This window comes from Homarus americanus, unplaced genomic scaffold (assembly GCF_018991925.1).
Source record: "Homarus americanus isolate GMGI-L3 unplaced genomic scaffold, GMGI_Hamer_2.0 scaffold6894, whole genome shotgun sequence".
NCBI lineage: Eukaryota > Metazoa > Arthropoda > Malacostraca > Decapoda > Nephropidae > Homarus > Homarus americanus.
In genome coordinates, this window is record NW_024731872.1 from 985,871 (window position 1) to 1,005,000 (window position 19,130).

Sequence of the window (19,130 nt, forward strand, 5' to 3'; positions counted from 1 at the left end):
CGAGTATATAAGACACCCCTCGAGATCGACCTCTACCAGAGAGAAAGTTGCGATATGAAGAAGAAAAAAAACGCCGGGCGAGAAACGTGAGGTAGGGCAGATCACCAGACTTAAGAACTTGCTGACTGAAAACGTAAGCTACGTCATTACGTCACCCCCCCCTCCACCCCCACCCATTTGTATAAAAGCTTATTTACGAAAACTTGTAAAAAAATAATCGATTTATGTTTCCAGGACATTGAGAGAGAGAGAGAGAGAGAGAGAGAGAGAGAGAGAGAGAGAGAGAGAGAGAGAGAGACCAAAAACTTTAATAATAATCTACCGAGTTCGATAATTTGTAAACATAATTAGGTTTCGCCTCACACCATATAAATTCGACGCCAAAATTACGTAAATTACTGACATAATTAAGCTTTGGGGTACGATAATGCTGTGCACAGGGGCTTAGCCATCGTACTCAAGTTGGCTAAGCCATCGTATCCAAGGGTAAAGATGGGTAAAAGGTGAGACAAAAAAAAATAATAATGTCGATAAGCTGCCTATCTTTAAAGTGCAGAAAATCATAATTAAAACATACATACCAAATGCAGTAAAAAAAAAAACTGATTTTTTGAATGTCTAATCTATGAACGTTCTAATATGGAAATGATTAATCAGTATCACGTTTTCAATGGATCATAAGTGTAATATATTGGTTCGTCCTATTGTACCACAGATTTGTACTATAGTTCACCTTTTTCTTGACATTTCGTTTTGCCGAGGATGTTAGTTCGGAGGGGGTGGGGGGGGGGAGGGGGGGTGGGGAGGGGTGGGAGGTGATAAGGAATATGGGGGAGGGGACTCAGTGGTTGCTCTGTTTTATATATTTTTTGTTTTTATCGTAATTCTTGTTTCTTTGTCTCAGTGATATATATAAGAGTGTAAACAATATAGATAAGTTTAAATATTACTTAATTTTTTTTTTATGGTGGTCTGTACATTGAACCTGTCCCTACTTTGTCTTCCATCTCTCTCTATCTATGATGCTTACTTATAAAAACGTGTATCCATGGTGCTTGGGTGTAATAGGTAAAATTTGCTGTGTTCAAACCTTTATACGCGCGGACTTCATTATACAAACTAGTGACGTATTGTTTATATAATGAACGTGGGTGTATGTGAACTTTTGATAAATTTTCCTATGACGGCCGAACACTGTGGACATACCTTTTATAAGTGAGCGCCATGCGTGAGTTGATTTCTAAGAGTGCTTGAATAAAGTGAATAAGCTGTTGTAAAGTGCACCTGAATAACATGGGTAAAATGTTTATAGTCTCACCTGAACCTTATGGATAAACTATACTTATATTGCCATTTAGCACACCCCCCAACAAGCGGTAATATCACCACCACCGTTACCATCACCAACAAACGGTATTTCCACCACCACCATTATTATCACCAACATACATTAATATTACCACCACCACTAACATCTTCACCATTAAGTACAGCGTCAGTAGCACCTCGATCCCTCACAAACGGGGGGAATGAGGGTGAGGGTGGGGAGGGAGGGAATGAGGGTGAGGGTGAGGGTGGGGAGGGAGGGAAGGAAGGGACAGTCATTGCCACAGCAGATGACAAAAACCTCGTTCATGTATGTCAATGACGGTAATTGACAGTTTTCGCTTATGACTCCTCCCTGGATTTCCCAACCTGCGTAAGCCTCTCGTGTAGCCCCGGAGCGTAAACCTCCCGTGTATCCCCGGAGTGTAAACCTCTCGTGTATCCCTGGAGCGTAAACCTCTTGTGTATCCCCGGAGCGTAAACCTCCCGTGTATCCCTGGAGCGTAAACCCCTTGTGTATCCCCGGAGCGTAAACCCCTTGTGTATCCCCGGAGCGTAAACCTCTTGTGTAGCCCCGGAGCGTAAACCTCTTGTGTAGCCCCGGAGCGTAAACCTCTTGTGTATCCCCGGAGCGTAAACCCCTTGTGTATCCCCGGAGCGTAAACCTCTTGTGTATCCCCGGAGCGTAAACCTCTTGTGTAGCCCCGGAGCGTAAACCTCTCGTGTAACCCCTGAGCATAAATGTATCACGTTCACCTTAGGCTATAAAAAAAAAATTAATAAATCCCAGAACTCGAAGACGTGATGTTGCTAGTTAAATTATCCTCTAACTACAAAAAAAATCAGTGGCTCCAAAATGAAATTCCAGAAGTTTACTTAGACATACATAAATTATAGCTTTACCAAATGAGCATCAATTAGAATATAGTCATGGTTGAGGCTTTTCGAGTGCTGCTGACCTCTTGAAGTTAGACAATGACGTCAGCATAACTAGATACATATCATAAATAGTTGAAAATCATGGCCTCGTGTACAGCCATACTTCGATGATTAAGGCAGTCAGAACAGAGAAGACACACCACTATCACCACCATCACTATCACCACCATCACTATCACCACCACTACTACTATCACCACCACCACCACTACTACTATCACCACCACCACTACTATCACCACCACCACCACTACTATCACCACCACCACCACCACCACTACTACTATCACCACCACACCACTACTATCACTACCTCACCACCACCACCACCACCACTACTACCATCACCACCACCACCACCACTACTATCACCACCACCACCACTACTATCACCACCACCACTATCACCACCACCACCACTAACACCACCAATTAAGATCACTACCACCACTATCACCACCACTACTATCACCACCACCCGTTAGTTCTAGGAGATGAAGTGACGCCAAACAGATTCCAGAGCCGTTGTCAACCTGAAAAACTCAAATGACACTTTATATGTTTTACGTCACGCCGCCTCGTGTGTGTGTGTGTGTGTGTGTGTGTGTGTGTGTGTGTGTGTGTGTGTGTGTGTGTGTGTGTGTGTGTGTGTGTGTGTGTGTGTGTGTGTAATCTCTTGTTATATTAATAATACAGATGGTTTTGTTTTTTAAATGTGTGTGTGTGTGTGTGTGTGTGTGTGTGTGTGTGTGTGTGTGTGTGTGGTTTGTAAAATTAGTGTGTCCAATTTCGTGTTTTTTGTGTGAGTGTGTGTTGTCCATGACCTCGAGATAATCTTTAGTAGCAGATGGTTTTATTTATGTGTGTGTGTGTGTGTGTGTGTGTGTGTGTGTGTGTGTGTGTGTGCGTGCGCGTGTGCGCAAGAAAGATGCATAATCAATTTTCCTTCTGTATTACAAAGTAGTCTATCGTGGTAGCCGTTGGTTGGGATTAAGTTAGGTGTGCCAGTGTGATTTTTATGCCCGATATATTTAGCTCCTTCGTGGCATTATGATCCAAGGAATACCTGAGTCCGTGGCACTATGGTTCAAGACATACCTAGGTCCGTGGCACTATGATCCAAGGCTTACCTAGGTCCGTGGCACTATGATCCAGGGCATAACTAGGTCCGTGGCATTATGGTCTAAAGCATGCCTAGGTCCGTAGCATTATGGTCTAGGGCATACCTAGGTCCGTGATATTATGGTCTAAGGCTTACCTAGGTCCGTGGCACTATGATCCAGGGCATAACTAGGTCCGTGGCATTATGGTCTAAGGCATACCTAGGTCCGTGACATTATGGTCTAAGGCATACCTAGGTCCGTGGCACTATGGTTCAAGGTCATTATCAGGACCATGTAAAGACCCGTAGCACAAACATTCAGCTGACAGTTTCAAAAGACAAGTCCGGGGCACGCTTTTAGTACGTGACTACATCTGGTCAGTAACAAACACTTAGTACGAAACTACATCTGGTCCGTGACTCACTAGTACGTGGCTACATCAGATCCGTGACACACGCTTAGTACGTGACTACATCTGGTCCGTGACTCACTAGTACGTGACTACATCTGGTCCGTGACTCACTAGTACGTGACATACATTTAAAACGTGACTACATCTGGTCCGTGACTCACTAGTATGTGACTACATCTGGTCCGTGACTCACTAGTACGTGACTACATCTGGTCCGTGACACACACTTAGTACGTGACATACATTTAAAACGTGACTACATCTGGTCCGTGACTCACTAGTATGTGACTACATCTGGTCCGTGACTCAGTAGTACGTGACTACATCAGATCCGTGACACAATCTTGTCTATATCATGTACTGTACGTGACATACTAGTTGGTGACAGCATCAGGTCCTAGACAGGTACAAGAGAGAGGCAACTGTGGCATCCCTTTGTTAAATCTGTGGCAATCATCTTGTTAGCGTTACTAAACCATATACTTAGAATTTTTCAGACACAATATAAGTGGAAGGTTATGTATATTATTTATTCATATAATACAGATTGAAATATGAAAACTTTAAACAGGAAATACCAAGTTGATTCAGGAATTTGATAAAGGTCTATTCTATAAATCGAGCGATGATTACAGTAATTCGAGCATCGCATTACAGCACAGTACAGTTTGGTAGGAATAACACGTGTGGTATAATGTCTGTATTGAAATATTACTGTTCTTATTGTCTCTTCAGTAGGATAGAATCGATAGGTGACATGTTGCTTTATTTTCCAGCGTTTCTTTTATTAATAACACCTTTATTCAGTCCTTCAGTGAGAGGTCAGTTTATTTCAGAATTACCAGACGTATATTGGCCCAGTTTGTCCTGATCTCTATTTTTTATGATTTTATTGGGTCAAAGGTTAAACAATCCCCCCAAAACATATTTTCATTTGCTATTTAGTCATATTTTGGCGATTAAAGAAGAGAGTTGGCGGAGATAAACTTTTTTTTTAATAAGATATCCGTATTTTTGGTCAGTCTGTGTGGGTCAAAGGTCACAGGAATGTTTAATTTGGTGGGTTTTATGGTTCATTAGTCCGCCGTAACCTGTATACATTGGACTTGGTATAAGGTTGACATGTTATGGACCCCAGCGAGCGGTATGAATATTATCGTCTTGGTTGGTTTACAGGTCTCTCTCTCTCTCTCTCTCTCTCATTCATTAGGAAACACCCCAACCTTTCGACACACATAAACACATGTATACTGTAACCACAAGATCAACACACACACACACACACACACACACACACACACACACACACACACACACACCAGACACTGATTCATATCACCACTAAACCACTTGGACCCTTAAACCTTCCTATTGGCTCTGGTTAACTACTTACAACTTCCGCCTTCACTGACTTGACATGGATATTTTTTTTCACAAGTGAGGGATTTTTTTTCTTCTATAAATACAGTGAGGGGGGAGGAGGTAAGCAGAAAGGGAGGAGGTAGGTCAGTTATCATGGTGAGAGGGAGGAGGGTCAGTTATCATGGTGAGGGAGGAGGTAGGTCAGGTCATGGTGAGAGGGAGGAGGTAGGTCAGAGGGAGGGAGGTAGGTCAGTTATCAGTGAGAGAGGAGGTAGGGGTGAGGGAGGAGGTAGGTCAGGGTGAGGTAGGTGGTGAGGTAGGTCAGTTATCATGGTGAGAGGGAGGAGGTCAGTTATCATGGTGAGAGGGAGGAGGTAGGTCAGTTATCATGGTGAGAGGGAGGAGGTAGGTCCAGGTGAGGGAGGAGGTAGGGAGAGGGAGGGAGGTAGGGTATCATGGTGAGAGGGAGGAGGTAGTTATCATGGTGAGAGGGAGGAGGTAGGTCAGTTATCATGGTGTAGCTAGAGGGGAGGAAGGTGCTATCTGAGAGGGGAGGAGGTGTTATCATGGTGAGAGAGGAGGAGGCCAGGTAGGTCATGGTGGTAGGAGAGGGGAGGAGGGTGGGTCGGTCAGATGGGAGAGGGAGGAAGTAGGTCGGTTATCATGGTGAGAGGGAGGAGGTAGGTCAGTTATCATGGTGAAAGGGAGGAAGTAGGTCGGTTATCGTGGTGAGAGGGAGGAGGTAGGTCGGATATCATGGTGAGAGGGAGGAAGTAGGTCAGTTATCATGGTGAGAGGGAGGAGGTAGGTCGGATATCATGGTGAGAGGGAGGAGGTAGGTCAGTTATCATGGCGAAGGATGCGATGAGCCTTTGGGGGATGAGGATGGGAGTCTCAGGAGTACCAGTCCCTACGCCAGGGTGACGCAAGGATGGGACTCAGTGACGCAAGTACTCGCATGACCGCCGCCTCCTTCTCCTGATGGTGGTGCTGTGTTACTCTCAGGAGAAGCTGTCGCCACTGACTCCTGATCTCCATCCTTGTGGCATCCTTCTCTTCCTGTCGTCTCCTTTACCCTCATCCTCCTACTCTCTCCTCCTCTGTTTTACCCTCTTCCTCCTTCTCCTCCTCATCCACTTCCTCTTCCTTTTCAGCCTCATTCTCCTCCTCTCTCCAATTGTGTTTCACCCTCCTCCTCCCATTTTCCTCCCTTCCTTGTGTCGTCTCCCGTCTACGCCACCCGTCTACGCCACCCGTCTACGCCACCCGTCTACGCCACCCGTCTACGCCACCAGTATATATAAAATATAAGCCAAACATGATGGTAATATCACGTACTATTCTACATGTTTTGTTTCATCGTAAAGTCCAGATTATTATAATAACTGTTGTTCTTTTAGGTTATCACCATCTTGTCTTGGTTCACAACTGTTGTAATGAATTGTTAAGGTGTTATGTAGGCTGTATGAATGTATCTGTCTATCTGTCTGTCTGTCTATCTATCTATCTATCTATCTATCTATCTATCTATCTATCTATCTATCTATCTATCTGTCTATCTGTCTATCTATCTGTCTGTCTGTCTGTCTGTCTGTCTGTCTGTCTGTCTGTCTGTCTGTCTGTCTGTCTGTCTGTCTGTCTGTCTAAGTGCAGTCGTTGTTTTTACTGTGTGTCGTTGGAGACTATACCAGGACTACTGCAAGCTTCCCTACTACTTAACCTAACCTAACAGCCCTTCCCCCTTCTCCTCCCTCTTTTCCTCTTTCCTCTCCTCTCCTCCACCTTCTTCTCCTTATCTCCGACCCCTATTCTTCTTCTTTCCTCTATCCTCCATCCCTTTCTTCTTACACTTTCCTTCAACCTCCTCCTCTTCTCCTCCCATCTCTTCCATCCCATCCCCCCTCTCTACTCCTCCTCATCTCTACTCCTCCTCATCTCCCCCCCCCTCTTTCTCCTACCCTAGACGTTATGACGCTACAAAAATTCCTCACGTGTCAGCTAATTAATCAATCCATCAATCCTCTTTAACCCTCCACCTCCCTCCCCCACTCCCCTGCCCCTCCCCTCCCCCCATGCACCCCTCCCCCTGCCCCTCCCCGCAGAGTAGCTAACAAGAACCTCCCTCAATCTGTTCTAACTAGTGACTTTTGTTTCCCTCACTAGCTACGGTTAGGTTAGGTTAGGTTAGGTTAGGTTAGGTTTGGTTAGGTTAGGTTAGGTTAGGTGTTAACCACGATTTGAGGAGTTTATGTTGTATGTATGAATAAATTTGATTAATACTGGATAAGTGGATTTTATTTGGTTAAGTAAAATAATGCCCAGTCACCCAGAATACTAAATTAATAAGGAAAATTTAATTAATCATCTAGTTAAAAATACACCCCCTAGTACCTACTGTAGAAGACCACGCCCAGGATATGTAATAGTTCGGGAAATAATTCCATACATCGAGATCAGAATACAGATAACCGAGAAATATACACCCGATATAGGTCTGAGGGCGAGGTAGTGGTGGGGGGAGGGGGAGAGGGGTGATGAGGGGGGTTCTGAGAAGCTTGTGTAGTAGTGACGTCATGTTTGCGTAACATCTTTAATTTCTTATCATCAAGATCCCGACGGACATGGATAACTAAGGAAGCAATCTGACGCCAAAGACAATCATCATGCCTACAAACTTTGCTGTGTCAACACGAGCAATCAACATCGCCTGACGTGCTTTACCCACCTAACAATGACATGCTTTATCGGATGTAACTCTAAGCGAACATTCGTCTGACTTTTGCCTAACGTGGCGCTCGTTTTTTTTTTTTTATATGAATTAAACAGATTCATATTTTAGCGACGATGTATCTCATATCACCTCCGTCCTCGACTCACATGATACAACAGTGAGGTGATGCTCGTGATACTGTGATTGACGTCAGTATGAGTGATTTCCTTTATCAGTCGTTCATTGGTTGGTGCCTAGTAGTTGTAGGTGTTGATGACTTGACAACCTAATTGTCTTGATGAGTTGATGAGGTGATGACACTGTGTTGATGACGTGTGAGTGGTGATGAGGAGTGACGACAAAAGTTAGGGGCTAATATTAGCTGCTGGGGTCTTCCTGCTGGGCCCTCCCTACCTGCTGTTGTTTCTTGTAGTGATGATGATGGTGATGCTGATGATGATGAAATTTATTTACGAACTTCTTGGGTGGTAAAATCCATCACTGTCCATCCGAGTATTCGTGTTGACAGCCAACAAGTAAACGAATAAACAACAGCAACTTAAATACACGAATCAAAACGAAATCTATTATGAACCATTTGTCAGTATTCCTCCTTAGCTCTAACGCCCAAAGCTAAAATTAGAAACTTCTAATTCCAGACCTAATTTTAGGGTGAGAAGGCACGGGTGGGTGTTGTCCTGGCAAATTGTTGTGTAATGTATATCGTGCGCCCGCCAACAAATGCAAGTAATAAAAAATAGTCTGAAGGTTATCGTACCGTAAACCTCATCCTCTGAGTAGAGTCAACAACACCGTGCGTGTCTCCCCCAAGCTTGGTGTATGTAAATTTGGTCATTATATCAAGATGTGTAATTTTAAGTCTCTATCTCTCTCAGACACTATTATTGTTCCAAATCTCGAATTCTTGAGCCCACACACACACTCGTGACCTTCAAGATGCGGGTGTACAAAGCTGTTCAGTGTAAATAATTGAGTTAGGATCTTCCCCTCTGTGTGTGTGTGTGTGTGTGTGTGTGTGTGTGTGTGTGTGTGTGTGTGTGTGTGTGTGTGTTCCTCACCTTAATGGGGGAGACGTAAAGGAATAAATAGGTGGATAAGGAGAAGAAAAACGATGGAGATGGATAAAGAGCAGAAAAAAAGATGGATTATAGAAGGATCAACATTGGTTCACGAGAAAAGCTTCCTGGTGAGATTTGAATGATTATATTTACGGAATTAACACCCGAGTGACGCTGGTGACGGGAGAGTGGTGATGGGGTGGTGAGGGAGTGAGAGTGGTGATGGGCTGGTGACGAAGTGAGAGGTGATGGGGTGGGGAGGGAGTGAGAGTGGTGATGGGCTGGTGACGGGAGGAGAGTGGTGATGGGGTGGTGAAGGAGGAGAGGTGATGGGGTGTACGGGAGGAGAGTGGTGATGGGGGTGGTGAAGGAGTGAGAGGGTGATGGGCTGGTGAGGGAATGAGGAGTGGTGATGGGGTGGTGAGGGAGGAGAGTGGTGATGGGCTGGTGAGGGAATGAGAGTGGTGAGTGAGTGGGGGAGAGGTGATGGGTGGTGGAGGGAGGAGAGTGGTGATGGGGTGGTGAAGGAGAGAGTGGTGATGGGTGATGACGGGGTGGTGATGGGTGCTCTTATCCCGTTAGTAATAATTGTAGATCACACTCCTTCAGCAACACACACACACACACACATACACACACACACACACACACACACACATCAAAACACAAAACAAATTCTCGAACCCAAAATATTTAAATACTCACAAAACTTTTAATTTCGCTAAGTGTAAAAAGAATAGATAGAGAGAGAGAGAGAGAGAGAGAGAGAGAGAGAGAGAGAGAGAGAGAGAGAGAGAGAGAGAGAGAGAGAGAGAGAAAACTGTGTGAAGAGGAGCCATTCCAGTTCTGTGAGTGTTCCTTCACCCCCCCACCCCATTTCTCTATATCCTCACCCACAAACTAACTCACTCTCATCCTTAGGACCCACTATCTGCCTTTTTGTCCCCTCAACCATTCATTCCTATCCCCCACCTCACATACCCTATTCTCCACTGTCTATCCCACCTCTATTTCACTTTCCAATCCCTCACTCCCTACCCCTTAACTTCCTTCCCTCATCCCCATCCTCCGACTCCCACCATACTCCATCCTCCACATACTCCCACCCACCACAAATCCTCAACCCACACCTAAATTCCCACCCCAATTCCCACCCTACCCGGCCCTCCACCCACTCCCAATTTCAACTCCCTGACCACATCTACCTGGTATGTGACGTCACGCCGGGCCAGTGTGTTTAAGCTGAGTCCTTGTTATTAAAGAGACTCACTACCCGAGTGGTGAATTTATTGTTACCTGGAGTCCAATTTAAGGGTTTTGTCAGGTCGCTAGTGTGGGCGTAGGGGGGGTGTTAACGTGTGCTGGGATAGGTGTGAGGGTGGTCTGAGGGTGTAGGAGGGCGCTGCGGGGGGTGGGGTAGGTGTTGGGATGGTGTGAGGGTGTGCTGGCGTATGTAATGTATAGAGGTGGTGTGTGAGGGTGTTGGGTGGTATGTGAAATGGAAGGAAGTGGGAAGAAAAGAAGGAGGAAACCAAATGATGAAGGAGATAAAGAAGATTAATAATTATAGAAAGAAGAAGTCAGGTATATATATAGAAGAGATAATAGAGAGAGGTAGGAAAGGGAAGAGAGGAGGGAGGGAGAGGGAGGAAGGAGAAGAGAGAGGGAGAGGGAGGAAGGAGAGGGAGGACAGTGAGAGGAGGATACAGGTCTATCATCATTATATCCGTGACGCACTACTACTACTACTACTACTACTACTACTGCTACTACTACTACTACTACTACTACTACTACTACTACTACTACTACTACTACTACTACTACTACTACTACTACTACTACTACTACTACTACTACTACTACTACTACTACTACTACTACTACTACTACTACTACTACTACTACACACATACTGGTGACGGCTGTACCTATTGCCATACTGGGGTGAGTGTGTGGAGACTTCGAAGCATAAGAATTTAATACAATTTACTCGTATGATGTTTCTTTTTTGCCACGAAGAAACTAGTTTATTGTGCACCCAGTCATCTCCCTTGATCCCGCAGTAGCATAAAAAAAAAACTCTAAAATACACAAAAGGCCTAGGATTTAAACTTTATTCTACAACACGTTTATTGTGCACCCCTTTTTTTTGCCTTGTACACTGTAGTAACACACTGTAGTATACATAAGACCTGGGGTTTAGACCTTATTGAATGATAGGTATGAAGAACAGAAGTTATATGTAGTGTATAAAATATGGATTATAGTTCTAAAATCGATATATAATTGTCCCTTTAATAGTAAGGCAATTATACATGTTGTTTAATGTTTATAAGTATACTTGAATTTATTTGTGGACGGGAGGGAGTCACTATAGTACATAATGGTCAACTTAATCAAGGGTGTGGCCATAGTCTTGCCATAGTCTTTGAAACTCGTGTATTGTGTATCAAGGAATTTTATCCGTAACTATTCACCCTTAACCAAGACGCCGCTGTTTACTTGTGGTTAGTGTTTGTTGTTCCGTACCTGTGTTTCACCTGGTATATTGTTTACATTTTTTCCTCTACCTTTTCCTTGTTTACTTTTCTTCTCTGGGATTATTCTCTTTGGTAGTTTAGGTTTTTCTCCGTTTTTCGTTTTCCTCCTTTTATTTTCCTCCGTTTTCTTATTTTCCTCTTTCAACAATTTTCAGGACGCTGGGAAGGTTACAATAGTGTAGGATACATAAGGGGTCAAAGGTCATTGCAGGTGTCAGAAGTCACTGTAGGGGTAAGAGGTCACAGGTGTCAAAGGTCACTGAAGAAGTTGGGGGTTACTGCAAGGGTCAAGGGTCACTGATGGAGTTAGAGGTCACTGTAAAGGTCGAAGGTCACTGAAGACGTTGGGGGTTACTGCAAGGGTCAAGGGTCACTGATGGAGTTAAGAGGTCACTGTAAAGGTCGAAGGTCACTGAAGGGATCAAAAGTCACTCAAGGATTAAGAGGGGGAATCCTGCTGTTCAGTTTCCTCATCCTATCGCACGTGTGTATGTCTGTTAGTCAACCACTGCCTCACTCCCCGGCAGAAAGCAGCTGCGGCCTTGACCCTGATCCAAAATCTGAGGACAACTAATATGTAAGAGTCTTAAACTAGGGTCAGATAGATAGATAGATAGATAGTCTGGATAGACATGAATGGTGTGTTAGATTAGATGAATAGATAATATATAGATTGACTGAGTTATATATATATATATATATATATATATATATATATATATATAGGAACGGAGCACCTTAGCTGTTTATTCAAGACATCAGAGCAACAGCTGCTCTGAAGATGTCCTGAATAAAGACGAAAGCTAAGGTGCTTTGTTGTTTCCTTTTCCCGTGTGATTTTATCAAGATTTATCTTATCCACGTTTTCACTGTGGATCTACATGAAATATATATATATATATATATATATATATATATATATATATATATATATATATATATATAATTACTGTAGGTGGTGATAATCTATACACTTCAGGTATCCTGAAGATGAATTACACGAAAGTTGTTTTCTTTCTTATTATATATATATATATATATATATATATATATATATATATATATATATATATATATATATATATATATATTTATATATATATATATATATATATATTTATTATTAAGATATTAAATTGAAATGAATTGTACACACACACACAACAAAAACAAACAAACAAACAAACTGGGGAACGACTCATAATTACCCTCAAACCCTGTCCCAACCACACTTCCCCTCCACCTACACCTCCCCTCCCAACTCCCATCCTTTTCCACCCACAACACCTCTCCCTTTCGTACTCTCTATCCTCTCACACCCACTCCTCCCTCCTTACCCACCCGCCCGCCACCTTCCACCCTCTCCCACTTACACCACCCTTCCTAACCCACCCTTCCTAACCCACCCTCCAGCCCCTATCGCCCACCCGGGGCATTAGTTGATAATGCCCATCGGTATTGCTCCTAGCACGTACCCCCTTTCCCCCTCGTCCTCCCCCTCCCCCTCCTCCGTCACCCCTAGTGTTTAAATATCTTGTATCTTAATTATTTACTGAGAACACATTAATACCCTCAGTAAACTCTAAAGCAAAATCCATTGATACTTGATAAAAGAAAAGAAGCTCGAATATCATTAATAAATACCTTAAAGGAATTCGATCCTGTTAGTACTGTTTAAGTTAAGTGTCCAGCGCCTCACGTGAACTATATAACTGATCTCAACAAGTGGTCTAACATCATCACATGGGTAGAATGACGATCGAATATCATTAGTAATCTCGTAAGGCGTATCAGATACCAGTGTAAATATACGGAATGGATATAACATAACTATTTTAAGGTCAATGAAGATCTTCGTATAATATCATCCAAAAGTAGTAAAGGAATATTGATATTAAGTGCGTAAAGAATGATAAAAAAGACCCCCCCATACACGGTAAAGAAATATTGTGGTGAGTGAATGTCAGAGATGACGCTAAAAGAATATCGATATTAGTAAATGTTTAAATAAAATCAACCATCATTATTGAAGGTCAAAAGAAAATCGAAAGTCTTAGACAGGATTATCGCCAGAACATAAAGTACAACACTTTCAAGCTCTCACGTGTGTGTGCCTGTCAACTGTAGGAAAGATTGTCTCGGGTCGGGGCTGCTTGCTGCCTCCCGTGTCGCCAGTGAAAGCCTCACCGTAGAGGATGTGAGCGGCGGCCAAGTGAAACGTGAAGCGGCCAGCTGACTGTGTTCCTCGCTAACATTTGGACACATGCGTCAAGCAGTGCTGTAACCTATATACAAGTACGTCCGCTCTTACTGCCACAACTACTCGCTTAGAACGATTTTATTTTTCAAAGTTTCTCTAAAATGTCTATTGACATAACATGGTGTTCCGTGCACTGTGGCACTGCTTCGTCACTTTCACTCTCCCTCCTCATCGTACACCTGATGGCGACAGCCAAGATCCGCGAGAAAGGTAACTGCCATCTGGCAATCCTGGCTGGGGGTGAGGTTGTGGACGTCACAACTACGTCACGCCATGTGTTTTGTGAGTTGCCGTGGGAACCAGCGGGCGGGTGGTTTGAGGGCTCGCCCCGGGGGCTCACCTCATCAATATATCTCTGGGTTTAGGATAAGGCTGGAGTGATCACTGGGGTTAAAAATCACAGACAGCGGCCAACGAGACGAGTCAACCAGGAAATTGAGCTACAGTTACGCACGGTTTCGTGTGACGATTTTCAAGGCCATCGGAAGCGCGCGTAAACAGGAGCCAAAGCGGACGTCGACCAGGACATGCCAGCAGTGACAGCAGCATCACAACACGCGCCAAAACAAATGGTTCTCAAAATATGTATCGTGGGTGATTACAGCGCTTGTGTGTGTAGCTCACTCCATTGATATTACTGTAGAGATAAGTTAACGAGCTTTTTCCGTGATCATAGCAATTTTATTTTTGTCACTGATCTCGGTGTAAAATAGGTGATGCAACGCATGAATCTGTATTGAACATTTCGTACATAGGAAGAGTCGTCCACTGGACGGTAGTACACGGAAGGAAATCTTACTATATTTTATGACACACGAGACAGTGTGTGAGTTGTAGTCATTTTTCGATTAAGATTTTTTTTCAGACCAACCTAGTAAGCCTTACCTGAACGTCGCCCAGCCCCAGGTGTACCAGCACCCTGCCTTAGTGTAGGTCATACAGGAACACTGTAAGCTGTATGTGTGTCTCGATATAACATACGTTAGTACGGGGTGTTAGTATACTGGGTGTATTGTTTATTCTACTTAGATAAGATATTTTATAATTAAGATAAGTAGTATAGAAATATCGTCTCTCTCTAATCTTGAGCCCAACGAGCCAGTATCCTCAGACAGACCTAGACCCTGTGCCCCCACAAGAGATCTGTGTCCCTCAAAATGTGACCTGATTTTATCACAGTGTCACAGTCGACGGAAAATTATACACATTAAATTCATAAAGGTACTGGAGCAGCCTGTCACGTGGCGTTTGTCCTGCCAGGGCATTTATAGAATAGAACGATAAGAGTACACATTACTATACAAGTTGATGATAGCCCTTCTATAACACTCAGCTTAACTTACCTGGATGTTACGACACAAACTAAAGGTTAAAAATGAAGCGAATTGTTGCTCGAGTTTGGATAATAATTGGGTTGATTGGCTAAAACGTATAATAACATAACTATTACAATAATCAACTTTGCTTACATAAAAAATTCCTACGCTTGAAAATTGGTTCTATGTTGTGTTTCGAGACGTGTCATTAGGCGAGGTGAAAAGGCTTTATATAATGTACTTCCTGTCACAGTTATTCCTATAATTTGTCGTTATTTCCGGGTTAAAGAATTGTTTAGTCTGCTGATGAGGTGCCTCATTTCACGCTTCAACAAGTTGTTCACTGGCGGTCACTGTACAGCTCTCCTCACTTCACTGTTGTGCTTCACTGCAGACAACAAGAACTTGTGTTGTGAATACTGGTAGTTTTGCTGTTACTTGGAAATAATACAATGTCAATATAATCCTCAAAATACGATTCCAATTCAAAACGTTTCGTATAAAAATTATAAATATTTGTACAAGTAGAAGAAATGAAGGAAATACTATGAGATAAGGATCAGTCATCCCTCACGCTGTTGCAGTTACAATAACATCCTCTTCACTTACGGTGTCGTTTACATCATCTACGTAAGTCGGTGGCCACGACCAGCCTGTACCCTATGACAGCTGCACTCCTGAAGAAGCTCTCGCTCCGTCTCCTATGTCACTGACGTACATGAGGACCTGTGCCACGCGGATATGTTCCTCTTGTGGGCTTCCCCTTGCTACAATAATAAACTGCTAAGATATCTCTCCAGCCGAGGAGTATCTTGGTGCTTCTCACTGGACTCTGATGTTGATGGGGTAGAACCGCTGACCTTTACTGTTACGGTAGATGATAAGATTACCTGTTTGGAAATTCATGTCAAAACTGTCTTCATGTAAACAATTTAGAAAATGTTGAGCTTCTTAACTGTTCGGAGATGATTTAGTAAGGAGTTCCTTTACTTATGATATTCAAAGTTCAACTTCTTAACTTTTAGCGGTGAAACTCTAAAGCCACAGCCTGCGGATCCAACGCTGGTATAGTCACAGATCACGTCAAATATTTGGTTAGTCAATAAAGATTAATGTACCGGGATATGAATATTGATAATAATTTTAGTTTCGATCGTAAACGTTGACTGAGATGACTAGAGTGACATCTTAATTCCGTAGTTTTAAATACAAATACCAGCCAGTCCTTATGTGTTGAGTGTCACCGATAACGAGACCAGTTGCTCCATGCCAGGGCACCAGAACACCACCTTACAGTACCCAGTATTTTCCTTCGTTGACGTCGCCCCACGTTCTTAGGTAAGACGAAGGAGACTCGCCCACAAGCATGTAAGGGTTATAATCAAAGTTGAAAATGAAGATGAATAATACTACCGTGTGTGTGTGTGTGTGTGTGTGTGTGTGTGTGTGTGTGTGTGTGTGTGTGTGTGTGTGTGTGTGTGTGTGTGTGTGTCCTCAGGTAAGAGAGAGACAAACATCACCTCCATCACATGTAGCCGCCCTGTGAGCCGGATCCAACAGGTCGACCCTCGGCGTGTGTGCGTCATCACGGACGGCCTCACGCACGCATGTCCTCGCCCCCCGACAAATAACACCCGCACGCACATTAACCTCGGCCACAGGTGACTCTCCCTGCCACAATGATAATCACCTGATCTCTTGGTTCTTGTTGTTGTTTCTATTCACGAGTTGTGACCTAGTTATTAAGATATTAAATGAATGGTGGGTGTTGTTCAAGGCACTGCATAAAATTAGTATATTTTGTTTTATGATAAATTAATTACAATACAGTATTTTGTTATGTGCTGTGTTACTGTTATGTAGCTAAAGGAGGTGGCACTGTAATTTTATTTTGTATTATAATAGGCACTATGTTGTATTCTGTAGTGTATTTATTAATGGTTATGTATAATTTAGTGTATTATATAGTATGTTGTGTATAATGTAGTAATAATAACGGTAATAAAATAAATAATAATAATAGTAGTAATACCTGTAGCTAATAATCTCCACCTGTAACGTAAAATTATAAGGTGTGTTTTCCTCAACTGGACAAGACAGGTGAGGGTAAACTACTATATTATATTAGATGTTTTTTTTTTATCCTCTCTCGTTAACTAGATTGGTAGAGACTTATCGGTAGTGTGGCCGGATGTCACGGGGGGGGGTTGGGGGTGGCAGTATTATGTACAACCTTACTGTACACTCACTCTTTGCCTCGCAGTAAAACGACAACCCACACTCCCTGACATAATGATTTTCCTTCCCGTGTTAATAAGAAGTTGGGAATTATTGTGTTATGGAGGAAAATGGATTAAAATTAAGTACTCTTCTTAAGGAAAAGTACAAAGAGTTACTTATAAGATTATTTTCATTATTGTTTTTAAGTAAGTTTTTTCTTTATTTTGATTTAGAGGGAAAAAATATTATTGATGAGTATTGATGTTGATCTTACAGTTCTGAATTGATGAAGGAGTCTGTGGTGTCTCTGTGAGGTGATTCAGGCAGATAATTAATAGTGTGTGTGGTGTGAACTGATGTATGTTTCTCATTGTTATATTAAGTAATCAAAACAGGTCAAGGAATTCCGTATTTTAAAACAGTAAAAAGATACATACAGATACACAGTTGTTGTGTTGTTATGTCACTGTCACCTACTAAATATAATTCTAATGATAAGTTTTTAGTCTCATGAAGTATTGTTGCGCCTATTATATACTGATTATATACATGTACGCATTGAACACACACACACACACACACACACACACACACACACACACACACACACACACACACACAATAGATATAAGCTAAACGGACCACCAAGAGTATTATAGCGACAACAGTATCTCACTCACCGGCCCATAACGACGTAATTCTTTCTCGTGTAATGAGTTCACTTCCGTTTTCCTGTCTCAGTGTCCCTCTTAACCACGTACAGCTGATCCCAAGACATTTATTGTGGGTGTTGTATAATACAACTGGATAAGGTCTGGGTGTTGCTGGATAAGGTCTGGGTGTTGTATAATATTGATTAAGGTCTACATGTTGTATAATACAGTTGGACAAGGTCTGGGTGTTGTATTGGTTAAGATCTGGGTGTTGTATAATACAGTTGGATGAGGTCTGGGTGTACAATACAGGCTCATGAGCATACAGATAAAATACAAAATACTTCTGAGTGTTACTCGAGGCTCGGATAAATGAATCATTGTCTGTACTGACCGTGAATGAGGCTTCGTTTGTTTCGGATAATTAAATATCTTCTTAACCGCTCATTAAATCTTAACTATAATACATATGACCTTAATTAAGCATTTTAGGACAACAGACACGAACTTAACCCAACCTAACCTAACCCAACCCAACCCAACCCAACCCAACCCAACCTAACCTAACCCAACCCAACCCAACCCAACCCAACCCAACCCAACCTAACCTAACCTAACCTTCCCCTCAGGTATTATTATAGAGCATTTAATCATCAGGTGTTAAGAAGCTAAAAAGTGAAGGGATGGTAATTTTCACCTGACTGTCGTTTAGTTTTACAATGGCTTACGTATCCAGACGTTGTTCCCGTATCTCACGCCGCAAGAGTCGCCCTCAAACAACCGTTGCTGACGTCAAACCTTATCAGAAAATCAATCTCCATATTATTTTAACATCCTATTACTGTCATGTGCCGCCAGTGTGTGTGTGTGTGTGTGTGTGTGTGTGTGTGTGTGTGTGTGTGTGTGGAAAGTCTTATATATTATCGGTTAATGTATTCTTGGAAGGAGAAGAAGTGAGGAATAATGTGGATGGCTGAGGAGAGAAAGAGGTGGAGGAAAATATGTTAAAAGAAGATAAAGACAAGACAAAACGAAGAGAGAGAGAGAGAGAGAGAGAGAGAGAGAGAGAGAGAGAGAGAGAGAGAGAGAGAGAGATGTCAACACGGATACGCAACACATTAGGACAAAAAATCTCAAGAACCTTCATTCAAACTCTACACTTGATTCAGGTTATCTCAAGGTGGATGTTTTATCAAAGTGTGTTCTC

The 19,130-nt window shown here is 42.7% G+C and overlaps 1 protein-coding gene across 1 annotated transcript in view; it reads left to right on the plus strand.

The window, feature by feature from the left end:
• The first annotated feature begins 8,984 nt into the window (after positions 1–8,984).
• LOC121868063 (uncharacterized protein PFD1115c-like) overlaps positions 8,985–19,130 on the plus strand; it is a 14,103-nt gene continuing 3,957 nt past the window's right edge. Inside the window, exon 1 of the mRNA XM_042368328.1 lies at positions 8,985–9,059. Within this exon, the coding sequence (XP_042224262.1) occupies positions 8,985–9,059 (75 nt within the window). The remainder of the gene's footprint in view (positions 9,060–19,130) is intronic.